This window comes from Psammomys obesus, unplaced genomic scaffold (assembly GCF_907164565.1).
Source record: "Psammomys obesus unplaced genomic scaffold, mPsaObe1.curated_primary_1811, whole genome shotgun sequence".
Classification (NCBI taxonomy): domain Eukaryota; kingdom Metazoa; phylum Chordata; class Mammalia; order Rodentia; family Muridae; genus Psammomys; species Psammomys obesus.
Genome location: NW_026585698.1, coordinates 7,635,208 through 7,658,279, shown reverse-complemented (window position 1 = coordinate 7,658,279; position 23,072 = coordinate 7,635,208). Strand labels below are relative to the sequence as shown.

The 23,072-nt window shown below is 42.9% G+C and overlaps 1 protein-coding gene across 1 annotated transcript in view; it reads left to right on the top strand.

Annotated features, from left to right (window-relative positions):
• The window catches only part of Arid5b (AT-rich interaction domain 5B), a 175,541-nt gene that overhangs the window by 72,715 nt on the left and 79,754 nt on the right, over positions 1-23,072 (top strand). The window contains exon 4 of the mRNA XM_055598918.1: positions 14,460-14,690. Within this exon, the coding sequence (XP_055454893.1) occupies positions 14,460-14,690 (231 nt within the window). The remainder of the gene's footprint in view (positions 1-14,459; positions 14,691-23,072) is intronic.

The following is a 23,072-nucleotide window of genomic DNA, read 5'->3' as shown; positions in this document are numbered from 1 at the left end:
CTGTCTTTTTCTTGTCTACGCTTGAAACAAATGGTATTTTGTGATGTTTTTCTTCTTGCGGCTTTAGAAATCTCATTTGAATCAGTGTAATGAGCCACTTTTGACACGGTGTAATCACGCCTCACCTCCTCGTGTGCTGGGAGGCATCTGTCATGGCTGGAGAGTTGGGGTTACCTTCAGCTTATTTCCACACACACTCTCGTCCTTGCTGCGTGCTCTGATGTGATCCAGGTCTTCACAGAGGTGGGGTGGTTTGGTGTCTGTTCGAAGCAAATGACGCTGTAGAAGAAATGAAAGGGACTGCCATTTGAATGGATTTCTGAGAGAGGCAGAAACCTTGGAGCCAGCTGACCAATTGATTCTCTTCTCAGTTCTGGAAAGAGTACCTGTGGTCTCGTGTAAAAGGAAGCTAGCATTTTTATCATTCACAGCAAAGATGTATTTGTATGTTAGTTGTGGATTTAAGACAAACAGTTTTAAAGAGCTGGCCAGTGAATTTATGAAGACTGTCTCGTTTCTCGTAGGTGAAGAGCATGGTCCAGTCATGTTTGCCCATGACCCGGCAGCTCGATAGTTCTTATCAAAGGACATTCTAACCCAAGCTCACGTGTGGTGGACAGGTTATGTTATCAAAGTGTCTCTTCCTCTAGTTTGTGACTGAGACCACCATCTCTGCACACTGTTATGCAAAGGTTTGAGGGTCCTGGGGGCACAGCTGCCTGAACGAATTGCTTTTATTTTCCTTAATGTACTCGATGGGATGAGGTTCTAAAGCATGCTTGCAGGAAGAAAGAACAAGCGGAGGCCATGTTGCTCATCGGTTTAGAAACTATCCCATTTAGTCAAAAGAGAAAAGATGACATCAAATATTCAGATGTCTCGCAAGGTAGAAGCAGCTTCCCTCCTGGAGACGTTGGACTGTTTGCCCAGTCTCCTCCCAACCCTGCTCAGGTGGGTACCTTACTGGGTCCCTGCAAGAGCTGTCTCCGAAAGTCCTCCAAGTCTCGAGATTTGTTACTGGAGCAAGGGAAGGGTGTCTGGGGTGCCCCACTGGCTTAGAATAAGAACCCAAAAGCTTAACAGTCAATAAAAAAAAAAAAAAAAGAAGTCGAAAGGAGGCTTGTTAACTTTAGGACAGCTCTGAACTCATTTATTCCAGCCCTTTGAGTCTTCTCCCAGGAAGACTGAAGAATTTCAGTGGGGGTCTATGGGTTGTGGGGAGCCGATAGTTTTCTATAGGAGAAGAGAATCACAAACAGCGTTTTATACTTATATGGTGTAGTATTTGCTGGTACTTAAGCATACTTTGGCGAATCCAGGTTGGTTTCAGAGGTTGTTAAAAATCCTCTTGATTGTGAGGAGTTCTTAAATGGAGCTGTGAAATTGCACTTTACGAATTACACTCCGCCTTGAAGTATCAGTGATTTCTGGGCCTTGTAAATGATAACACCCATCATATAGATGCTCTGTGTCCACATTCCTCCCAGAGTGGGCAGACATCAAACCAGGTTTGAATTTCACTTAAGGCAGAATATATTAGTAATATCCTCACCATGAGATTGAGTCATGGTTTCATTTCCCAGTAGGTTATACTAGGGTCTCCTTCAGATGATAAACTAATTTCAGTATTGCACATTCTAGAAAAAAAGAAAAAAATACCCATTCTGAGTGACTGACATTCTTCCCAAATCATGACGGGAAACAGTAGGTAGTTTGTGGAAATGACACCAGATACACCAGCAGCTGGTCACAGAAGAGGGAGGGACTGTCAGACAGCAGAGGGCTCTGGCAGGTTTGATGGCAGGAAGCTTTATAGGTGAGTAAATAAATAAATAACAAGCAAATTAATGCTCTTGTCACATTGTTTCTAGCAGTGGCTCTCAGCCTTCTGACACCGAAACCCTTTAATACCACTCCTCATAGTGTGCTGATCTCCAAACACAAAATCATTTTGTTGCTACCTCCTAACTGTAATTTTGCTATTGTTATGAGTCATAATGTAAATATCTGATATGCAGGATATTTGATATGCGATCCTTATGGGGGGGGGTCCCAGCCCACAAGTTGAGAACCATTGGTTTATAGGAAAACAAAGGCAGCATAAAGGCTCCATTAAACTTTGGGGGATCATTTTTGGGTATCAGACACCAATTTGGGCCCTTTGCCTTCTTGGCCTATAGTCTCCTCTCCCAGCTGCATTTCTGAATCTCTTGTTTTCTTGGACTCTAAAGCCCAAAAGCATCGTGAGGGCTGTCTTGTTCCCAGACAGCCCTGTTTTTCCCTGGTTCCCCTTCAGGGCCACGTCTCTAGCATGATAGTCTTTTACATTTCTTTTCCGGAGACTTTTAAGTTTTTCTGTCCAATATGGTGGCCACTAACTGTGTGATGTTATTATTAATCCCTTGACTTGTCTAAATCAAAAGATGATGTAATATGAAGCGCACGCCGGATTTAAGAACCTTACTATGAAAAGCATAAGCTCCAGCATGAATCCTTCTGTTTTGATCTATCGAAGTATTACTTTAGATTTTTTTTTTTTTAACAATTTATTACTTTGGATAGCTTTAACTAGGTAAAATAAACTTAACTTCATCTCCTCTGTCTGGTCCCTATCTTTTTAGGTTAACTTCCTATTTGACTCACAAGATGAGTAGTGCTATGCTAAAAAATTTCTTTTTTAATTCTGTGTATTCCTTTGCCCAATTTCAAGTGGTCGTATGAAACGTTGCTGTACATGTTGAAAACATTAAACATGATAAAGGACAAAAAAAGACAGTGACTAACTCTAATCAGAACAAGCATTGCCTATGATGTGATGAAATTTTAAGCTGTAAAGTGTATATTTAATAAAGCATAAGGGCTCCCAAATAAACCATGTACCTTTTTTTTTTTCATCCATCAATTTATCCAATTCATGTCAAAAGCTCTGCTAGGCTTGCAGAGTGTTAGAGCTGCATTCGAAGCGATCAGCATCATTAACCTTTACTGTTCTGCCTTTTCTGATTTAGAAACACCAGCCCACGGTGCTCTAAGCACCTCCACGCTCTCTCCTTAAGAGAAACGTACACAAGAATTAAAAAAAATCAGAAGACTATGGCTCAAGGTGCCTAGATGGGGAGCTCTCAGAAGCAGCGCTGTGGTTTTGATTCTGCCTCCTCCTAGTGGGGTGATGCTGGTTCGTTAGGGGGATGAGCTGAGGAGTGAGATGAAGCCCAGGGTCTGCTCTCCTCCTCTGTGGGTCAATTCACTAGGCTCCAGCTCTGATACCAGATGAGTCACTGGGGCAAGGAAGAGACCTTTGCCCTCCCTTCCATGTTGTACCGCGGGAGCCCGTGATAAGATGAAAGAACAAATGCAACCACAGTGCTCCCGTTTCCTTAGGGTACGGGCTCCCAGAAGTCAGTGCGGGAGTTCGCAGGTGGTTTAGAAGTTTGAGGATGAGATTCAAAATCTCAAGTGGGGATACATATATCCAGAGAGAGAGAGAGAGAACAAGTGCCTAAATTCACGAGCCTTCCTCTGAACAGGTCTGCCAGCCAAAGACAGCCTTTCTTCCCATCCCTTCGGCTCTTCAGAAAGAGACATTGATCCAGGGCCCAGGGTGAAGTACCACGTGACTGCGTAGACTCTGATGGGAGGGTTATATGTTTATCTCAAACTGTCAGTTAATTGAATTTGTTAACGCTCCCAAAGGTCTGTAGCGAGGAATCAGGACACTGATTCTGAGCCCCCCAGGAGTTTATATTCTAGTTACTTATTGGAGAGACACATCTTTCTTCTCGCACAAAAAAAGAAAAAAAGAAAAAAAAAAAACCAGCTGCGAGTGTATCCACATGGAAAATATAACACTCGCCAGAAGTGCCCTTTTTTTTTTTTTTCAATCGTGTAAAATATGCATGATAAAAAACCAGCCGTTCTACCCATTTTAACCAGAAGTGTTAAATGCATTTGTGGTATGATGTAACGATTGCTACTCTGTGTTTTCAGAGCCCGCTTGTCCCTCCGAAGCGCTGAGCTATTAAAGCAATGGCTCTTCAGTTGTCCAGCCCCGCCTACAACACTGCCCAGGGCCTGGCAACCTCTGTTCTCCTTTCTGTCTCTGTGAATTAATGTGTGATATCTGCCCTTTGGGTTTGGATTATTTCACTCAGCATAAACTAATCAAGGTTCTCCTGGACTGAGCGCACATCGCAAGCCTCTCTTTATGGCTTGCCCATATGCCTTCATCCAGTCACATCGCGTGCTGTTTGTGCTTCTGTTGATGGACGCGTGGGCTCTTCCCACTTTTTGGCTACCGGGAAATGCTGTTATCAACACTGATTTATAACTGCCTGGCTTTGTTTTCAATTGCTATGGGTGTGCACCTAGGAACGGGAATTAATTACTGTCTATATAGTAATCCTGTATTTTAAGGAAATTTTCAGTGTCTTTGTTTTTTTTAAACCATGGCCAAACTGTTTTACAGTCTCACCACCAATGTGGGTCTTGGTTTTCCACAAGGTAACTAACACTTGGTGGTTTTGGTGCTGTTTACAGTAGCCATCCTAATGAGTGTGAAAGAATTATTCCCCGTGGTCCTTATAGATGTTCCCTAGAGACTAATAATGATACTGACCATTTTTCCTCTCTTCCATCTGTATGTATTCTGTGATGAAACATTAATTAATTTCCTTTTGCATTTGAAATTAAAAAAGGTTTGGTGCCAGCATGATACTGGCTTTTAAGATTCATATGCTGGCTATGAATCTCTTACACACATATGTATATATGTATGTATGTATGTATGTATAAAATCTGTAGGTGTTTTCTTCCATCGCACATCTGTCTTTCCATTCTGTGATACTGTCTGCTGTGCACAAAAGGTTTAGACTTCATCTGACAAAACCGTGAGCAGTCCAGGGCCATACAAATGTTTCCATCTGCATTCTTGTAATAACTTTAGAGTTCCAGCTCTTAAATTTCAGTGGTTGGTCCGGTTTTAGTTATCACGTAAATCTGTGTGAAGTAGGTCTCCCATGGCTTTCTTTTGCCTGAATGGATCCAGTTTTCTTACTGTTGTTTTTGGAGAGAAACTATCTTCCTCCTTCAATGGTCTTGGCACCATTAAAAAAAAAATCAGTTCATTATGGGTCTGAATGTCCCTTCCAGGCTCCTATCCCTTTCGATTAACGTATATTTCTATCTGGATGTCAGTACTATATTCACTTATGCTCCTTATTTTTGTGGAGCATGTGAGTGTGGGTATGAATGTTTGCTCATGTATCCGAGCATGCTTTTGCAAAGGCCGGAGGAGGGTTTTTGGTATCTTCTTCTGCTTAATATTTTGAAACAGTGTCTCTCACTGAACCTGGAGCTTCTCATTTCAGTTAGGCTGGCTGGCCAGAGAGCTCGGAGGATCCACCTGTCCTGGCAGCTTCACACTGAGGTTATAGGAGGAATCCATGGCCATGTCTTTTGTGTGTGGGGGGGGGGGGTGCCGGAGACTCTAGTTCAGCCTCTCTCACTTGCACCAACAATTTGATTAACTTCTAATTAATCTCAACAGCCACTGTGTTCTCTTGGTTCAGTTACTCTGTACCAAGTTTTCAATTCCGGGAGTACGAGCCTTCCCAGCCACTTCCTTCTTTCCAAGATGAGCTGTGTTTTTGATGTCTCTTCAGAACTATAGCTGTCTAGTTATAGATAGATAATAGATAAATGCATAGAAATAGATGGATATGTAGACATGTTCACATGTGTGCATGCATAGACATAGGCATGCGTAAATACTTACGTGATAGATTTTAGACAGATACATATCTGCCCAGATAGTTAAACACAGTTGAAATCGCACAGCTTTAAAAAAAAAAAAAAAAAAAAAAAAAAGTGGCAGGTGATTTCACAAACTCAACGCTCCTATGTTCACTTTTTTACATATTAAAAAGACTATGAAATACGACTTTATAATCATTCATATAGTTCTAAAGAGGCAAAAATCAAGGAGAGAGATCAGACCCCTCCTACATTGCTGGGGTGGGCAGTCCTTTCGATACCTGGATAACTCAAAAGGGAAAATGCAAAACCACCGCACCAGCCAGCAGCTCTGCTACACGTATCCTCTGGGAAAAAAAATTAAAAAGTGTAAATCCACAGGAAACTTCCACATCGATGTTGATAACAGCTATTGCTCCGTCCTGGTCACACCTTCCTCGGGTTTATTCATGAGCGAACCCCAATGTCAAGGGTCTACCCAGCTGCCACAGTCGCAGAACTGTGATCCCTGCCGTGACAGCAGATGTAAGGCACAACTGGGAAAGCAAAGCACGCTGTGGCTATTCCCCAGGGAATGTGCAGGTGCCCTTAAGTAAGGGAAAAGGTAACAGAAGCTGTCTTCATTTTTGAGGCTGGTTCGGCTAACAATGGTTTGGGTTCTTCCTCTATAACTGGAAACTGCAGGGTGGATTGGGGTTGACTCTGAGTAAGTTCGAGTCTGATAGGGTAGCCTTACCTGGGTCACTAGTAAATAAACAGATGCATTAAAAAAAAAAAAATTGGCAACACGATCTTGGACTAGGACAAATTATGGCCAGAACTTGGAACCAGATGCACTGTAGACACATTCTATATTTTTCTTCAGATACTAAAACTCACTTATGCTAAGAATGAATGGCTTGCAATGGGTTAAAGGTTAACCTGTTTGTGCGGGGTGAAAGGATGGCCCAGCAGGTAAGAGCACTTGCTCCTCTTCAATGCGACCTGAGTTAGGTTCCCAGAAGCCATACTAGGCAGCTCACACCAGCCTATAACTTGAGCTCCAGGGAATCCAATATCCTCCTCTGGCCTCTGCAGATACCTAAACGCAGGTGCAAATATACACACATGCAAATAAATTAAAATAACATCAATGTTTTTATTGAGAAGGTAACCTCGACGTAGGTCAGGCCCCAGCCATCACACCTCCCAGGGGGTTACTACACAGAACAATCATGTGATCTCCCAGTCCATGCTCTTATTGTACAATCCCTGTCTTGTATGACATTTAGATTTGGCTGAGATGAGACGTATGTAAATGAGATGCAAAATTCTCAAGATGAAATTCAAAGAGGCTCCTGAATGTGGCTTGTTGTTCAGTGGCCTTTTGGGAGGACCAAGGAGGTGGAGCTGGCTGCCTCCCCAGTGGGTTCATTTGCTACTAAGAGTGATGTCTGCATTTGGTTTGAATTTAGCTTTGTGTTGTTTTCTTTCTTGAGAGATGAAGCAATGTCAAGGGTAAAAGCTGATATTCACACAGAAATACATAATTTTTGTTTGTGAGTCTGTTTAAACCATGTCTTTTGATACAGCTGGCTAAAACCCTTGGTTATATACTTAAAATGTTCTTTGTTCCGTTTGCAACCCTGTACTGATGTCTTACCCCACGTGTTCTTTCTCTTTTTTCTCTTTTTAAAGTTTCCCAGTGATGTTTTTGTTGCCTACCCTAGGAAGATCTGTTTTTCCATTTATCAAAACAAATGGCAAGCGAGGGACTATTTAAAGTCGTTTTCTTAGTTAATAAAGCCAATCTCCTTGTTCTGTTATGTTAAAAGTACATTATCTTTTTATTGCCCGTTCTGTGAGGCTAGGTCTGTTTTCTGTCTAAGTAATCTCAGGCTGCCCCACTCACTCACTGTGTGGAGAACTACAAAACAGTTAAGGGCGGGGCAGCTGACTTACAGTACCAGCCATTCTCAAAATAACCACAACAGTGCAATCCTGATGTGCCATTTACGTCACACCATGTTTTCATGAAATACTTTGTGGCCTTTTCATTTCTAGTCCTGATAGAATCTTGCTCTTGCTCCCTTTTAATCAGGCATTTAATTTGTTTATATTATTCATATTTTCCACTACATGTCTTGGCCTGCCTCCAGTAAAACAGCTTTGATGGGGGGGGGGGGCATAAAAAAGACATCCCAATGATCTTCTCTCAGCCTTGGTTTCACTGCAAATGTGTTTTCTCTTTTGATGTGTCTGAACTACCAGAACTAACTCTTGGAGCCTTTCGAGAGATTTGGAAATACAGTGGGGTACCACGCGTCAGCACACAGCCACAAACAGGGATTGATAAAGTTGATGAAGGACTCTGGAATTTTAAACAGTTCAACCAATTCGGGCTATTTAGTCACATACCCTGCCTGCATTTTTCCTTTTACAAATGTCTTTTCTGTATAATGCCTTGTAATTAGAACAGGAAGTCATTGAGTAACTGTAAGATGAATAAGAGCACTTAACACTGAAAAGGAAATTACCTTCCGAGAAATTATATTCTTTTTCCCCCCTGCACGTTACAATGTTGGTAATGATAGTAGCAGCTGTAGCTACTCTCTTATCTGTAGAATTTTTGTGCTTGGGTTCTCTGAAATTAAGGGGAAAAAAATCATTCTCAGTAATAATCAAAGATGAATGGACAGAAGATAGGAAATGCCTAATTGTGACAAATATTCTGTGTCACAACAGAACAGCAATTAAATGGAAACGGTGTAATTGTCAATAGCAGTAAAAGCTGGAGGTCTGCCAGGAACAGAAAGTTGAGGCTTTGCCTTAGCTGGTTGCTAGGAGCTGGCAAAAAAAGTATAAAGGTTTGAGAAAGGAATGTCTAATGTAGGAAAGAGATGGAGGGTGCATCCATCATTGGGCAAGCCCTTCCTATTGACAAGATTTTACTTAAATTGTTTCAAAAGTAGACAGCCCGTTTTGTAACTGTACCAAAATTCATCTTTGCTTGGGGGGAGACAAAAGGAAGAAAGAAAACTCTAGGTTGTCTGGGAAGCATGAGGGACACTGCGTTTCAAAGGCAGCCACCATGCAGATTTGGAATCCTTTAAGTGAAAAATCTTTAAATGTTTGTTTCTGTTGGCATCCAGGCACATTTGCCCTAATACGATTACGAGAACGAAAGGGCGAAATACTTGGCAGAATTTTCAGCTGAGGTAATTAGGCACAGGAGAGGACATGCATATTTTTTTCACCAAGCTCTATAAAGTCCTGGTGTGAAGGGCTTTATGAAGATTTTTGTTTTGTTTTGTTTTCAGGCTTTCTGATGTTAGAGGTAGACGAGGGTGATTTTCAGTAAACATTTAGTGTGATGTTTCCTAAACAACCCCGCAACCCTGCCAGGACGATGGAATTATGTTTCTGCAACGTTGTGTAGGAGATGAAAGCAAATCTCTCCTCCAGATTGGGTGTTTTCAACCTCCTGCACATTTGGCCACCATTAACTATTAAAAAAAAAAAAATTATGGATATTTGAAAGTCAACGCTCCATTCATTTATTGTGCTTGCCTCTTCATGCATCTCTTTATACAAAGACAATCTGAGCAACTCACAGGATGAATGCCTGCCCCACCCCCTCCTTGCCACCCCCACCCCACCCACCCCCACCCCACCCCACTGGATGGGAGCTGGGGTGTACAGTTACTGTTTGACAAGGCGGGGTGGAGTTTCGGATTATAATTACAGTTTCTCTGTGGAATTCTGTTTGGGACTTTGAAAAAATATATAAATAAGTGGGAAAAAATTGACATTGAGAGAGGTTAACAAAACGTGTAATTACGATATAAGCGCAGGATTAGAGCCATTTCAGTGGAGCAGTACAGCCCTGTACTTTAGGTATTAACTTTTAATAGGCAAAGTTAAAGTTCTCTTTATTGAAGTTGAAACGAGGTTTAGTCATTCTGGATCTCTTATTCCCTTTTAATATTTAATTTAAAAACAAGCATTCTCACATTATTGGTGGGGAAGGGGACTTGAGAAATGGAATGACATCTTAATACATTATCATAACAGTTGTTTATAATATCAATCTTGAGTACTATAATTTTTTTTTTTTTTTTTTTTTTTTTTTTTTTTTTTTTTTTTTTTTTTTGCTGATTATGTCCTACTGACTAAAATCAAGTAAAAAGCATATATAACTCAAGGAACTAGAATGTACTAGAAAAATACTTTGTAGGGTTAGTTCCGTAGTTTCTTTTCTGATGTGGGTGTGGTTGAAAGAAAATCATTGTTCCCGGAACACTTTGCTTGTCTTTTGCTAAACAAATGTGCAATTTATCTATTCTTTGTTCATTCTGAGATTTATCTACTAGACCTCTTGTGAAATAGAAAGGGGGGGACTGCATTCCGTTTATCGCTGGCCCTTGTTTCATGTATTGGAGTATTTATGAGTATATAAAAGGAGAAAGGAGGAATGGGTTAGCAGCAGCAATTCTTGAAGGCACTGTTTGCCTCTATTTGTTTCACATTGTACTGTTGCAAAATAAAACATGCCAGCCATTGAATAGTTTAATATTCTTAGGTCCCTGTCAGGAGGAAGTTGACTTCATGTAGAGGCTTAGGAAGTAGTTAAAGGATCATAGAAGTTAAGATCGGCAAGGCTCCTGCAAAGTCTTACTTCCAGACTGTTTTATATGTTCTTCCGGGTTTCTGCTTTTCACTCTGCCTCCTCACCTCCTACCTCACAGGCTCTCTTAACTTCTAGAAGGGTCTGAGGGTCTCCAGGACTTTCTATGGTTTTATAAATATGAATAGCAATTCCTCTGGGAATGTCTAATTACAAAGTTGGAAATTTGCCCCCATCCAAACAATGCCAAACTTCTGGTCCAAATGGGTGGTTCTGCTCATAAGCACCGGAGTAGGCATAATTTTTGTTTTGGCATTGCCAAGGGTTGCCACATTAGACCAGACCCCAGCTGTGCCTTCAGCCTTCTGGTGTAGAGTTTAATGAGGGAATGGGGACAAGAGTATTAGGCTGGCAAATATAAAATTCATCCCTCTGCCCACCTCGTGGGTAAGAAGTTGATATGTGAAAATCACAGTGATAATTTAAAATTTACAATGAGCCTCACAGGCCCTTGAATCACATCACGCACTGACTTAGCCAGAGTGGAGTGATTCTGGCTGGTAGGTAGATGAAGCTATGAAGTTCTCAGGTTTTACCCGACCAAAGCTTATTATCTTCATCCTAATACTATAAATTAAATGATAATGATAATACTAATAATAGGAACCCTTTTCTCATAATGCAAAGTTAACCCAATGAGAGTTAAGGGGTTAAAAGTTGAGTCATAACCCCCTCCCATCACTTCCAGGGCCATGGAGAGCCCTGCCTGGTCACATGCGTCACAACTCCAGTTTTGTCACCTCTATCTCGGGGAATATTCACAAATTGTGATGCTGTTTACAGGGCCTTCACGGGGAACAAAAGATTCACTGAGGGAGAAGTTTTCCTACGTTGTAGTATTTTCTTCTCAGTAAACACCAGAAACGGTTTGTGCTGTTTCTGTTCCTGAACACGGCAACACGTGCCTGCTCCTTTGTGGTTTGGGTGAAGGCTTTGTCTCTTAGCTTGTTTGAACATGGCGCCTTCTGTGATACCTGCCAGCTTGATTCTGGGTTTTATTCTAGGCACTAGGAGATTTGAAAAGAGACATAAGAATAAAACCATGTATCTGACTGTTATATGTATATTTATAGGATGACTACATATATTAATATGGACACACTTGTGTGCTCGTACACAATATGTTGTATGTAAGAGAGCAAATATACATGTGTAGTATTACCTAACAAATATGTGTATGATGACAATGTAGTGACATATGTCCTACGCAATGTGTTATATTGTACTATGGTACACATGTATAATACATATTTTAAATACATGGCATATATTATATATAAGTCACAAATCCATATGTAACATATAAATATAAATCTTTAAGTATCACATATAATACAGTTGTGCTTTAAATGCATGTATTTTCAAATCTAAGCTGAGTAAGTCACTGTAGGTCTAGGCAAAACAAACAAAAAAAAATTCAGACTCAGAATTACTTGCTTGAAAGTCTGGAGTACATGAGCTAGCCTGAGTGCTTGTTAAAAATAAAAATTCCTGTACTCCGACCTTAGAGAATCCACATTAGTCATTTTGGGGCAGCACTCAGAGTCTACCCCTTTTCAAGTATCGCAGGACAACCTTTAAGGACTTCGATGGAGGGGACGCGTGTAGGACATCTTTTTGTGAAGTGAGAGTAGCACCTGCTCTTCCACTCATTAAGCGAAGAGGTGGGAAAGTGTGAGGGAGACAGAGTCGGTGTTGGATGCTCGGATGAGGTGCAGAGAGGGGAGGAGGCCGTGTTTCCACACAGAAACTTGCCTGAGAGATGACTCTATCCCAAACAGAAAATTAGGAAGAGGGCAGAGGGAGCATCACCGTGAAAAAGTACTCAAAGAAAATCGGGAGAGTGAGGCGTAGGACAGCTGCGAGGTGGACCCGTGACCCAACCGGCATCTCTCGAGACACCAACTCAGAAGCGCCTTTTCCTTCAACATCCTTTCCCCTGGAAAGCACGGCGTCTTCCGTTTTATTTCTAAAACTCTTAGCAAAACCGGGATGATTTTCCAGTCTTCACAGAAAGCCAAAGGCTAGACTCAGGGAAATACCAAGAGGCATTTGCTCGGGGTTTTCCAAGTACAGAGAGTGGCATAGGTGCTGAGCATGCGCAGCTGGATGAGGTCTGACAGCTTCTGCTTGTATTCGCTCAAATTCGTATCTCGAACAGATACGGTGCAGTGATTTAAATAGGATTTGGTACTAATGGCACACGGAAGCCACTCCTTGGGGCAGCACATAGACAGTGAGTGTCTCTGACGGCGTTCGGGGAGCGAACTTCCACGGCAGCCTCTCAGACTTGAACTTCTCTGTAACAAGTACACCTATAAACTCAGAGTTCGAACTTAGTGTCTTAGTTTACTGTAGGGGTCTCAGCTTGCGTTGTGGCACACTTTCCCACATTTCAGACGAGTAGCCTTCGGCTGATTTCTTTTCCGTGTAAACACGCCGCCTTCAAAGTGTGCCAGCCGTAAAGTGGCTGCCGGCAAGCCAGGCGGGAGTCTGAGAAGTGTAGGCCGCTGCGAGGCACCTTGCCGGAAGCAGCTGAGCATCATCTCTGAGCGTGGAGAAGCCTCCAGCCTGAAGGGCTTAGTGAATGTAATTAGAGACACATCTGGGTGTCGGCCTCCTCTGCTCAAAAGGTCAGAGGCACACCTTGCATCAAGTCCTGGGTTTGCTCCGTCCTTACTTTCCACCCCAATCCATCTCCCACTGGTTACCAGATGGCGGCGGTAATGTCAGTATCCTTAACAACTCTTTCACGTGGTTCTTTGCTGTCCAGTAAGGGCTCAAAATATTGAGTGTTTTTGCGCACACACACGACAAATCTGGGGACGCTGATAGTGTGGGTCATGAAACTAAGAGTTCAGTTTGACATGGTTACAGGTAAACAGGCCAACAAAGGGGGGGGTCCTCCCCATTTCTCAAGCTTAAAATGAAGGAAGGATTTGTCCATTTTGAATCTGGATTTTGCAGAGATTCACAAAACATAGTGGGTTATCACTAAGCAGCAAGATCACTTAAGAGGGTGATTCGCTACATTTTCCTGAAATGTTCTGGGTTAAGATGGTTCTGACGGGACTGCCTCTCCAGGATGCTTGAGGAACCTTCTCAGCATGATTCTCTGAGGGGTGGGCCAGGTTACCACATGGATTTGAGAAACGTTAAAAGGTAGGGGGTATGGGTGTGAGGGGTTCGTATAGAAGAGGTCGGTATCAATCAATTTGGGGTAAATTGTACTTGTAATAACAGATGATCCCCCAAAGTGTGCCATTGTAAAAAACGGGGACGTCATTTCTGCTGTGTTTGCATCTATTTTGGATCAGCCAGGGACGCTGCCCCATGCTGGTTTAAGCCCATGACCCAAACTGGCAGAACTGTTGTCTGAGCATTACAGATGGTCCCAACAAAGACAAAGAGATATTGTGATCTGTGTCACACTGGCTCTTAAAGCAGTCACCATTTCTGTCACATTTCATTGGCCAAAACAAGTCTGGGGGCTCCTGGAGTCCCAAGTGGGGAACACAACCCTTTCTCCAGACCCATAGAGAAAACAGAATATTTGCTGAGGCCCAGACAGGTGACAATGCTCCTCAGGTCTAGGGACACTGCTCTAGGATCCTATGACCATTTTCCCATCACACAAACACACATACTCGTTGTATCAATCTAAAAACAAGCAACAACTGTAAAGATACTCAGCAAAGTTTCCCTATCGTGGTGACATCAATGACTAAAAAAATACATTGAAGTCTCAGAAAAGATGTTTTTAGTTTGGCTGCTGCCGAGTGACTCAGACATCACTTAGTATGTATGCTCAGGGGGCCACAAAGCTGTTCTACTCAGGAGTGGTGGCCTCAAGCTTTGAAGGTGGAGAATGGAAAGTGGGATTCTTGAAAATTCTGGCATCGACAGACTGTGGTAACGATAAGGGCTTTGCTGAAGAAGATGCCTCTAGTCCCAAATTGGAAGTGATCACTGAGATGGAGTCGTTCCTGTAAAAGCTCTCTTTGTTGGTGGGAAATTGACATGTGTTTTCTTCTCTGTCTAGGGGAAGATGAGGAAGAAACCAACGTGATCGTTCTCAGCTACCCTCAGTATTGTCGGTACCGTTCCATGCTTAAACGGATCCAGGATAAGCCATCCTCCATCCTCACGGACCAGTTCGCTTTAGCCCTGGGAGGCATCGCAGTGGTCAGCAGGAACCCCCAGATCCTGTACTGCCGGGATACCTTTGATCACCCGACTCTCATAGAAAACGAGAGTATATGCGATGAGTTTGGTGAGTGCTCGCCTTCTACTCTACTGGAAACTTGTTCACCGAGACTGGCTGTTTTCAGTTCACTGTGTGAGCAGGGCTGGGGGGCAGGGCTTACTTCCGCCACCCACCTCCACACAGCCCACAGATTATTGCAACAGAAGCTGTCCTCACCATCTTGGCGGCCACTGTTTAACCACAGGTGAAAGATGATTATTTTGTGTCCGTTGTTCAATATGTAATTGGAAGCTACTTGGTTAACTTTGAAGGTGGACTTTGCGATTGAAAACTTTCATGTTCTTTCTTAGAGGGCTTTGGTTATTGAAATATCAGGTTGTTTTTAATTTTCTGATTTTATAAGGTGCTATAAGAAGGCATAAATTATGACTGCTCGATACTGTAAGGCGGACAGAGATAACAGATTGATCAATGCATTGTTGCCATTGTTGCGTACGTACATACATGAATCATAGGTGTGCCATGTCCTTTACATTTCCCACACACCAAATCCTGACCTGGCTGACTAGTCATGTCTTCTCAGCAGAGGGGCTGTTGGACACCAGATCTTGCCTTTGGGAACCTTGTCATGTGCAGTGTCGCTGAAGGCAAACTAAGACACCATCAGCTTAGACCGTGCCTGTTGAAGAAATTATGATCACACCAGCAGTTCTCCATTGACTGGGTGTTCCTACAGACGCAGAGGCACCGCTACTTATCTTGGAATTAATTTCATAGATGGTATATGATGGTAGCCTGTTCAATTCACCATAAAGGAACAGGGAGAAGAGGTGGAGACCCATTGCCTTGAAAGCACACACGTAGATTTTCTTCAAGCTGGTGTCCTGTCTTTGTCTCACATTGTCCCCAAGGATACCTCATTTGCAGAATATTCAAATCTAAATTGTCCCAATTAGCTCTAAGACACCTCTACATGGGTTTGTGAGTCTACTGTGGCCTTTCAAATTTGACAGGCTGTGCCTTTGGGAGCTCTTAGGCTACTCCAAAGGACTCTGTGAGTAGATGTGGCAACAGCAGGAGACAGGTTCAGGGATGGAATCTGATTGTGTGAGGAAGAAAGGAGAAGGGGGACAAGAAGACATAAGCACATTGAAATCCAAAGGCAGTGACTGTGTGAGTGTGGGGGTGTGTGCGTGTCAGCTTTTCCTTCTACAGAGAAGTATACATTGCCACGCTTTTAATAGTCAAGTAGCTTTTTCATTGAAGCAGATCAATGTATCCAATACAATTATTAAATCCCCTTTCCTTTCGGGCAAACATTTACAGATCTGCCCTTTTCAATATTTGAGGGGGAAAAAATTCACCCACATTCCTTGCTCCCAAGCCCTGTGACCTACTAGCTGATCAAAAGGTCTTGAAATTCCTAACACAGGATGAAGCTGAGAGAATGTTTGCCTGCTTAAGAGAATTCAAAGTTAGTGTTTAACAGTGTAATATAATGGGGAAAATGTTTTAGCCTTTTTGGCTCATTTGGGGGTTATTAGTCATTGAGTTTCAAAGCCTAGAGTTGGAAGGAGGTGTTCCTATCCAGCAAGGATCACAGCGGTTGTGGAAGCATTCCTAAGGGAATCTTAAGTGTTCTGCAAACATAAGCATCTCCCTGCAAATGTGCTTCTGAACTCTCTTTTGGCATACCTCATTTTAATGCTGTCTTCTCTAGCCTCTGGAGGTAGGAAATTTTCTTTTGGAATCACGGTATTTAAAGAGCTTCTAGAAGAAGAGTTCGGTGATGAGAAAAACATCAGATTGTCCCAAGTTTGGGCCCCACGTGGTCTGCCCTTTTGAAAGGCTGATCTTGACTCCATCTGAGCACTTCCATCCGTACGCCCCCCCCCCTTGGGTACACATCTACATTCCCAGATGAGAACTTTCTGACCCCCCAACTGGTAGGATGTGAAAGTGGCATGAGCTGAAGTGTTTGTTAAAAATGCGGTGTATTGGGTCTCTCCAACCATCTAACAGTTGGGAGAAGAGTGTAGATTTATTTAGTGAGTAGCATCAAACAAATGTTCCTAATACGGAGGAATGCCAGATGACTGAAACGCTCCTTTCAGGTAACCCAGAGCGCCGGGAGGCCCGCAAGAGGATCCTCTGTGCAGCACAAGTTCTGGGCCACATTCAGGGACGTCAGGAATTGGTCAAATATAATTTAGGTAACAGTATGGCTAGGCTATAAAACTCGAATTTTATTAGCCATATCACCAGGTGGATGGATCTCGGAGCTGATGGCAAAGAATTTAGAGCATTTGACAACTGCATATTTGATTCAAGGAATTCCAAATCGTCATAAACTCCCTCCAAGTTTCTTCTCCAAAGGACAGTCTCTGACTCTCTGTAACTGATGTTGTATAATTTATTAGCTGATAGATGGCTTTCTTCTATGACGTGGGGGACAACAAGGGTACACAAAAGAGAAGTAAAATCTGGTCCTTGTTTATTTTGAGAATTAAGACTCTAAATGGGGAAGACAGGATTAACACATCTGGAAGCCTAACTGGGTTGCAAGAAAGCCATTGACAGGTGTTGGCAGCGGTCAGGGGCAGAATTGGATGCCCGAGATGATCGTCAGCATGAGAGGTCAAGGAAAGCCTTGCCATAAGTAGCATTAGAATTTGTTCTGGTTTTTTTTTTCCCTATATGTGTGGGTACATGTTTGTATGTGAGAGTGCGCATGCGTGTGTGTGCATGCAGAAGCCAACAAACAGCCCCAGCTCTCATTTCTCACAGGCCTGCCACCTTTTTGTATGAGAGACATGGTCTCTCACTGGTCAGGAACTTTACCCAGTGGCTAGGCTGGCCGGGAGGCCCACCAACCTCCATCACCTTACCTGCAAAACCAAAACAGTCTCCGAAATAAGTCTTTGCTTTGCAGGACAACCTTCGAGCCCCATCCCTCCCAGGCGGCTCTGCCCCCCGCCCTGCCATTTTGATGTTGGCCACTGAATAACAGCTTTAATTGAACAATAAAAGTAAGCCCTTTAAATCTACAACTAGCCCTCACAAATAAATTTTCTGTGGAATTTTATGAAGCCGCTTAATGAAAAGTTTGATTAGAAACTATTAAAGAAAAATAAAATAGATGAAATTTCATCATTTAATCCAATGTTACAGTATTGTCATTTTGATTTTTATTTACATTGAGATATTCAGAATAGGGTAAATATATCCTGGTTTTAATTAACTATCCTCCTTACTTGGGGAGGTTATTTTAGGCTTGAAGGATTTTGATAACATGCCATCTGCTTTCCCCACTGTATTATGCAAGTCCTTCCCTTTCATACAGTGCTGTGTAATGTCTAAACCTATGACTTGAGCATAAATTGAATCGTATTAATGGTAGGTGATTGAAAAGCTTCAGCCCCGACATCCTGCCCGTATTCTTCCATCTTGTCAGTCACACAGCTCCGCCGGCAGTGTGCTTTCTTAGCACAAGATAATTGACTATTTTTTTTAAATGAACACATTGGACTCCCCATTGAAGCGTTATGAAAATTCATTGTATTGCACATGCAATTAGGAAACGAGATTTTTAATAACAATGATGGGAACGTGACACGAATGGCATTTTGTTTTCTTCGTAAAAATCTTTACCGTAAGCGTGGTTCCTGTTCCTCCTGTCCTTCATCCATCTCCTGACACAGACATTTTCCCAAGAGCTCCACTTCCTTCCCCTTCCTGGCTATGCAATGACTTCTGTTTTATAAAATGCATTCTGTCATTTATATTGTGTGTGCCGTAGAGGAAAACCACGCGGGCAAATGTTTTGCCTGTTCTCTGCTGTTAAGACAATAAAATGTCCACCGCTCTGTAACGCAAAGTGTTTACAGTAATATCATGCCAATTGATTTCACATGCGAGAAGTGTTGACAAACTAAATTCAAACAGAGGCACACGCAGCACAACAGAGCAATGGATAACTTTATGGTCCCGGCTCTCATCAGAGGAACACAAAGGTAGTGCCATTCATGCAAATAATATGGAGACGGCATTTAAAAGTGGCAGGGCTAAATGTCTTCAGATGTGGCTCACTTTTTAAATAACAGATTTAAGTAAAAGGTTGTGTGTGTGAGCACATGAGTGTATACCATGCAAGCACAAGTGTCTGAGTTTTGAATTGCAGAGACATAAACAGAAGTCATGCTTTTCAGTTTTTTTGGCAGTTGGGGTGTTTGTGTGTTTTTCAACAAGAGAATAGGGCAGGGCGGAGCATGGCTTTGGTCAACCACGTGCAAAGCAAAGAAATGAGATGGGCTGTCATCAGGTATTTGGTCCTTGTGTAGACACCATGAGCTTGGGCCTACAGGGAGAAGAACTTGGCTGTGTTTATACTGACACACATTCCACTGGGGATGGAGTATGGAAAAGGGCCACAAAATGTAGTCAAAAGAGTGTTAAACTCACATGCAAAGAGACTAAGTGTAAATCAGGGCTCAGCCATCTGATTCTCGTAAGGGAAATGCCATGAGGGTCCTTACTTGTTCCATCTGTAAAATCAAGCATTCACAGCCATCTTGCCAGGTTCAGAATAAATAGACCCTGTTAGGCAGGCACGCGTGCGCACACACACACACCAGAAAAGAACTGGTTTTTATTGAAAAAACAATAGACAAATATCTTAGAAAGAGATGATTGTTGGAATGAGAATCAGTATAAGGCTGCACTCGTCTGCTCCGCCGTGTGTGCCTTGGTTGAATTTGGTTTGTCAACACTTCACATGTGTGAAATGAACCTGTTTCCGTTAGTCTTAAGACATCCGTGCATTCTTAGGAAACCATGGTGTTTGTTGAATCCTACGGGAACCCCAACCCTAGGGGTTCTGGGGGGCTTACCAGAGCCTGAACGAATGTGGAAAGTTGTCCACACATCACAGTATGTTTTAACGACGCCCTTCTGAGTCCACATTGAACTTTGCCCTTTCCCATTTCCTGTTAGTTGAAATAGTGGCATCACAGACAAAAGAAGTAAAGGCAGAGGGAAAAGCCAGAACAGGAGAGGGGACAAAACCTTGAATTTCTGTGAAAGGAAATACAAAACATGCAAAATCATTTTGAAGCATAAAAGAGAGCTGGGCACTGCCTCTTCCCCTCTGAAGATCCTGTGTTTTTTAGATCACGTGCTTTGCTGGAAAGGAAAGGAAGGCAGTTGTGTCAAGTAGCATGGAAATTTGCGAGTAAACTGTTTTGTTTTCTCTTAGCAAAGTGGCTTTCATGGTCGCAGTAGGTTCTGATGATCAGATGTCTTTGCTCCTGGTCCCTGTCCACATTTGAGATTTCAATGTCTGTGGTGGTCACCAGTCTTCCAAATGGACAATAAAGCAGTTATATGTCTTTAATTACAAGTGAGTAGGAAAAAAAAGAGCTGGGCACCGTGTGTGTTGCAATCTGTATGGAAGACATCGACCCTCAGGAATCTCACTGTGCTCTCCTGGAAGTTTCGTAGAGCTGTTTATCTCCAGAGTAGAGTTGAAGCAAGTCATTCTTGTGCCTTATGCTCGCAATCCAGTGACAAGGAGAATACTCACATTCTGATACAGCAAAGTGGGTTAAATCCGTTTCAGTCTGTGGGTAGAGGCGCCTCAGATGTGTCCCGCATAAACATGCAGGTGATGCCTCCTGAGCAGTGAGTACGGAGGAGGCTTGAGAGGGGACCGCATTGGTCAAAGGCGCTGGAAGCCTGGATCCCAGCTCACTCAGGAATTTAGGGAAAGAAGTTGCATGTTGCTGCTCTGAGCTGTTTTAGAGCCATGATCTGAGGAATGTTGAGGATTAAGGCATTTCTTTTCTTTTGGGAGAACTTGAAAGGTTATTTTAAAATAACTTGGCTGCCTTTTGTAGCCGAGGGGACTCAGTGAGTTACTGACCACTGTTTGGACTCATGGCTGTGATGACTTCACCTTTCACCCAGAAAGAAGAGACCCTGTCTGTGTTAAGTAACCCTTGTCCTAGAATTTCATCTAGAAAATAACTGATTCTCCATTACAAAACCAAGGTCCATATATTCCTGACTGTAACCAGAGTTTTAAAATAAATAAATCCCATATTTTCTTGGGGTGCAGCTCAGTTGGTAACATACTTGAAGCTTTGGGTCAGCCTCTAGAGTCACACAGTCTGAAAGGAGTGATACATGCCTCCAATCCCAGCACTGGGAAGCTAGGGGCCTGAGGATGAGGTGCTCAAGATCATTCTTGGCTACGTAGCAAGTTTGAAGCCAGCTTGCATACACAATGCCTTGTTAATTACACACACACACACACACACACACACACACACACACACACCACAAGAGAACCATTGGGGAAATAAAAATATGTTAGTGAAAATTAAGGGTGTTGGAATGAGGTTCAATATAAAACTAGCTTTGCTCTGTTTAAATTCTTCTGGGGTAGGGGGATAACTGGAGAGATGGCTCAGTGGTTAAGAGCACTGGCTGCCTTTGCAGGGGATCCGAGTTCAGTCCCCAGCACTCACAAGGCAGCATATCTGTAATTCCATTTCCAAGGGACCCAATGCCCTTTGTGTGGTCCTCCATGGCACACAGGTGGTACACCTGCAGGCAGGCAGGCAAAGCACACATGCACATAAAGTAAAAAATGAAATCTTACATTTTAAAGATTCGTTTTTATTTCTAGTCGGGTGTATAGTTTGTGTCTGTGTGGAGATACACGCATGTCACGTGCAAGTGTTCTTGGGGGCCACCTTTGGCCTCTCCCTTAAGCACTGATCTACCTCCCCACTCACCCCCAATAAACAAATCTACACACACACACACACACACACACACACACACACACTTTTTGGTCCATGGAGATGCTCTCTGCTGCACTTCATTGATGGATTTAAGTCCTTCTCTTGTTGCTGACAGTATTGGGAGACACTTAAGTCAGCTTCAGTGGGTGCCACACAGCACAACCCACGCATTCATTCGGTGTCTATTACACACCTATTGTTGTTACTGTCATTAATTATTATTATTTTACCAAGCAGGGTTCTGGTTGAGGTGAACGATCAAGAGAGAATTCCTTGGATCTCAAATGGTTTGCTTTGTAGTTCATGGACAGGCGAACGACAAGATATACGATAGTTATGGATCACGCCTTATAGAAGCAGACTTCCTTAGACTGCCGTAAAGACGAACAAGTTCTACCAAATTCTTCATTGTCATTGGAACCTCCCACCTCCTACGTCACCCAACACAACCACAGCCACACGCTAGAGTCACACACACAGTGAAAATGCCCACAAACTTGCTTTGTAGCTGTGGCAACTACTTGGGAAAATGAGGTCTGAGGTGGTACTAAAGGTCATTCAACATCTGGCCTAGCCAGAAATGCATGTTCTCACTGGAATGTGTTCCCGCAGGCATCGTGGCTCCCCTCATCACCACTCAGGCCCCTGTCTTACTCTCTCCTCCCCAGAGAGATAGAAGTCCAGCTCAGTCTCTCATTATTATCTTCCCATGGCTCATCATTATCTGAAATTACTCCTGTAATTGTTTATTTATGGTTTTACTGTCTGTCTTCCTACGCCCAACACACAGTGCTGTTAAGCCCAGGGTCATGTAAACAACACATTTTCTGTCTTGTCCACCACTGTGTTCTCAGGGACTGGGAGAGTAGTTGCATTCAATAGGCAAGTGATAAACCCTGGTTAAGTGAGTGAATGGCCGTACAAGCTTTTCCCCACACTATGAATAAAGACATCAAAGTAAAGCAAAGGCACACAGCCAGCAAGTGGATGAACGGGGATTTGAACCCAGATTGCTCGACTCCAATCCTGTGGTGTGATCTTTCAGCCCCTTCCTCTTGACTGCCTTTAATCCAGACCTAGCTGAGAAAGAAAGTGTTGACCCCTGGACATTGGGCCAACTGGAAACAGATAGCTGACCACCGTTTTTCTAAGCAAGGGATTTCCAGCAGTGCCCATGGCTTTCACTGAAGCAACTGGCACAAGTGGGACTAGTTAGAAAAGGGATGACCTGGAAGATTCAGAAAGCATCGATTTGGAGTCGAGAAGCCCTGGTTCCGGCTACCACCTCTCTGTGATCCTGCTGTCCCTGCCTCAGCCCATTGCTCTCCTCAGGTCTTTGCCACATACCACCCAGTGTTCTTTCTCTGCCACTGAAGCCTCACAACTTCTTTCTCACCTGAGAAGCAGCTACATGAGGGCCCTTTAAGAGATGAAGGTGTTTAGAGTTTAGAGATTAAAGTGGTAAAGAGTAAGAGCCCTGTATTCTCCTGGACTCTGAGACCCAGGCTGCTGGGCTAACAGAATTTACTTCATACACCTCTCCATAATTTTCTGCATAGAGCACCTTGGCTTTCCCAACTTGGCACCCTTCTTTAATAATAATAATAATAATAATAATAATAATAATAATAATAATAATAAT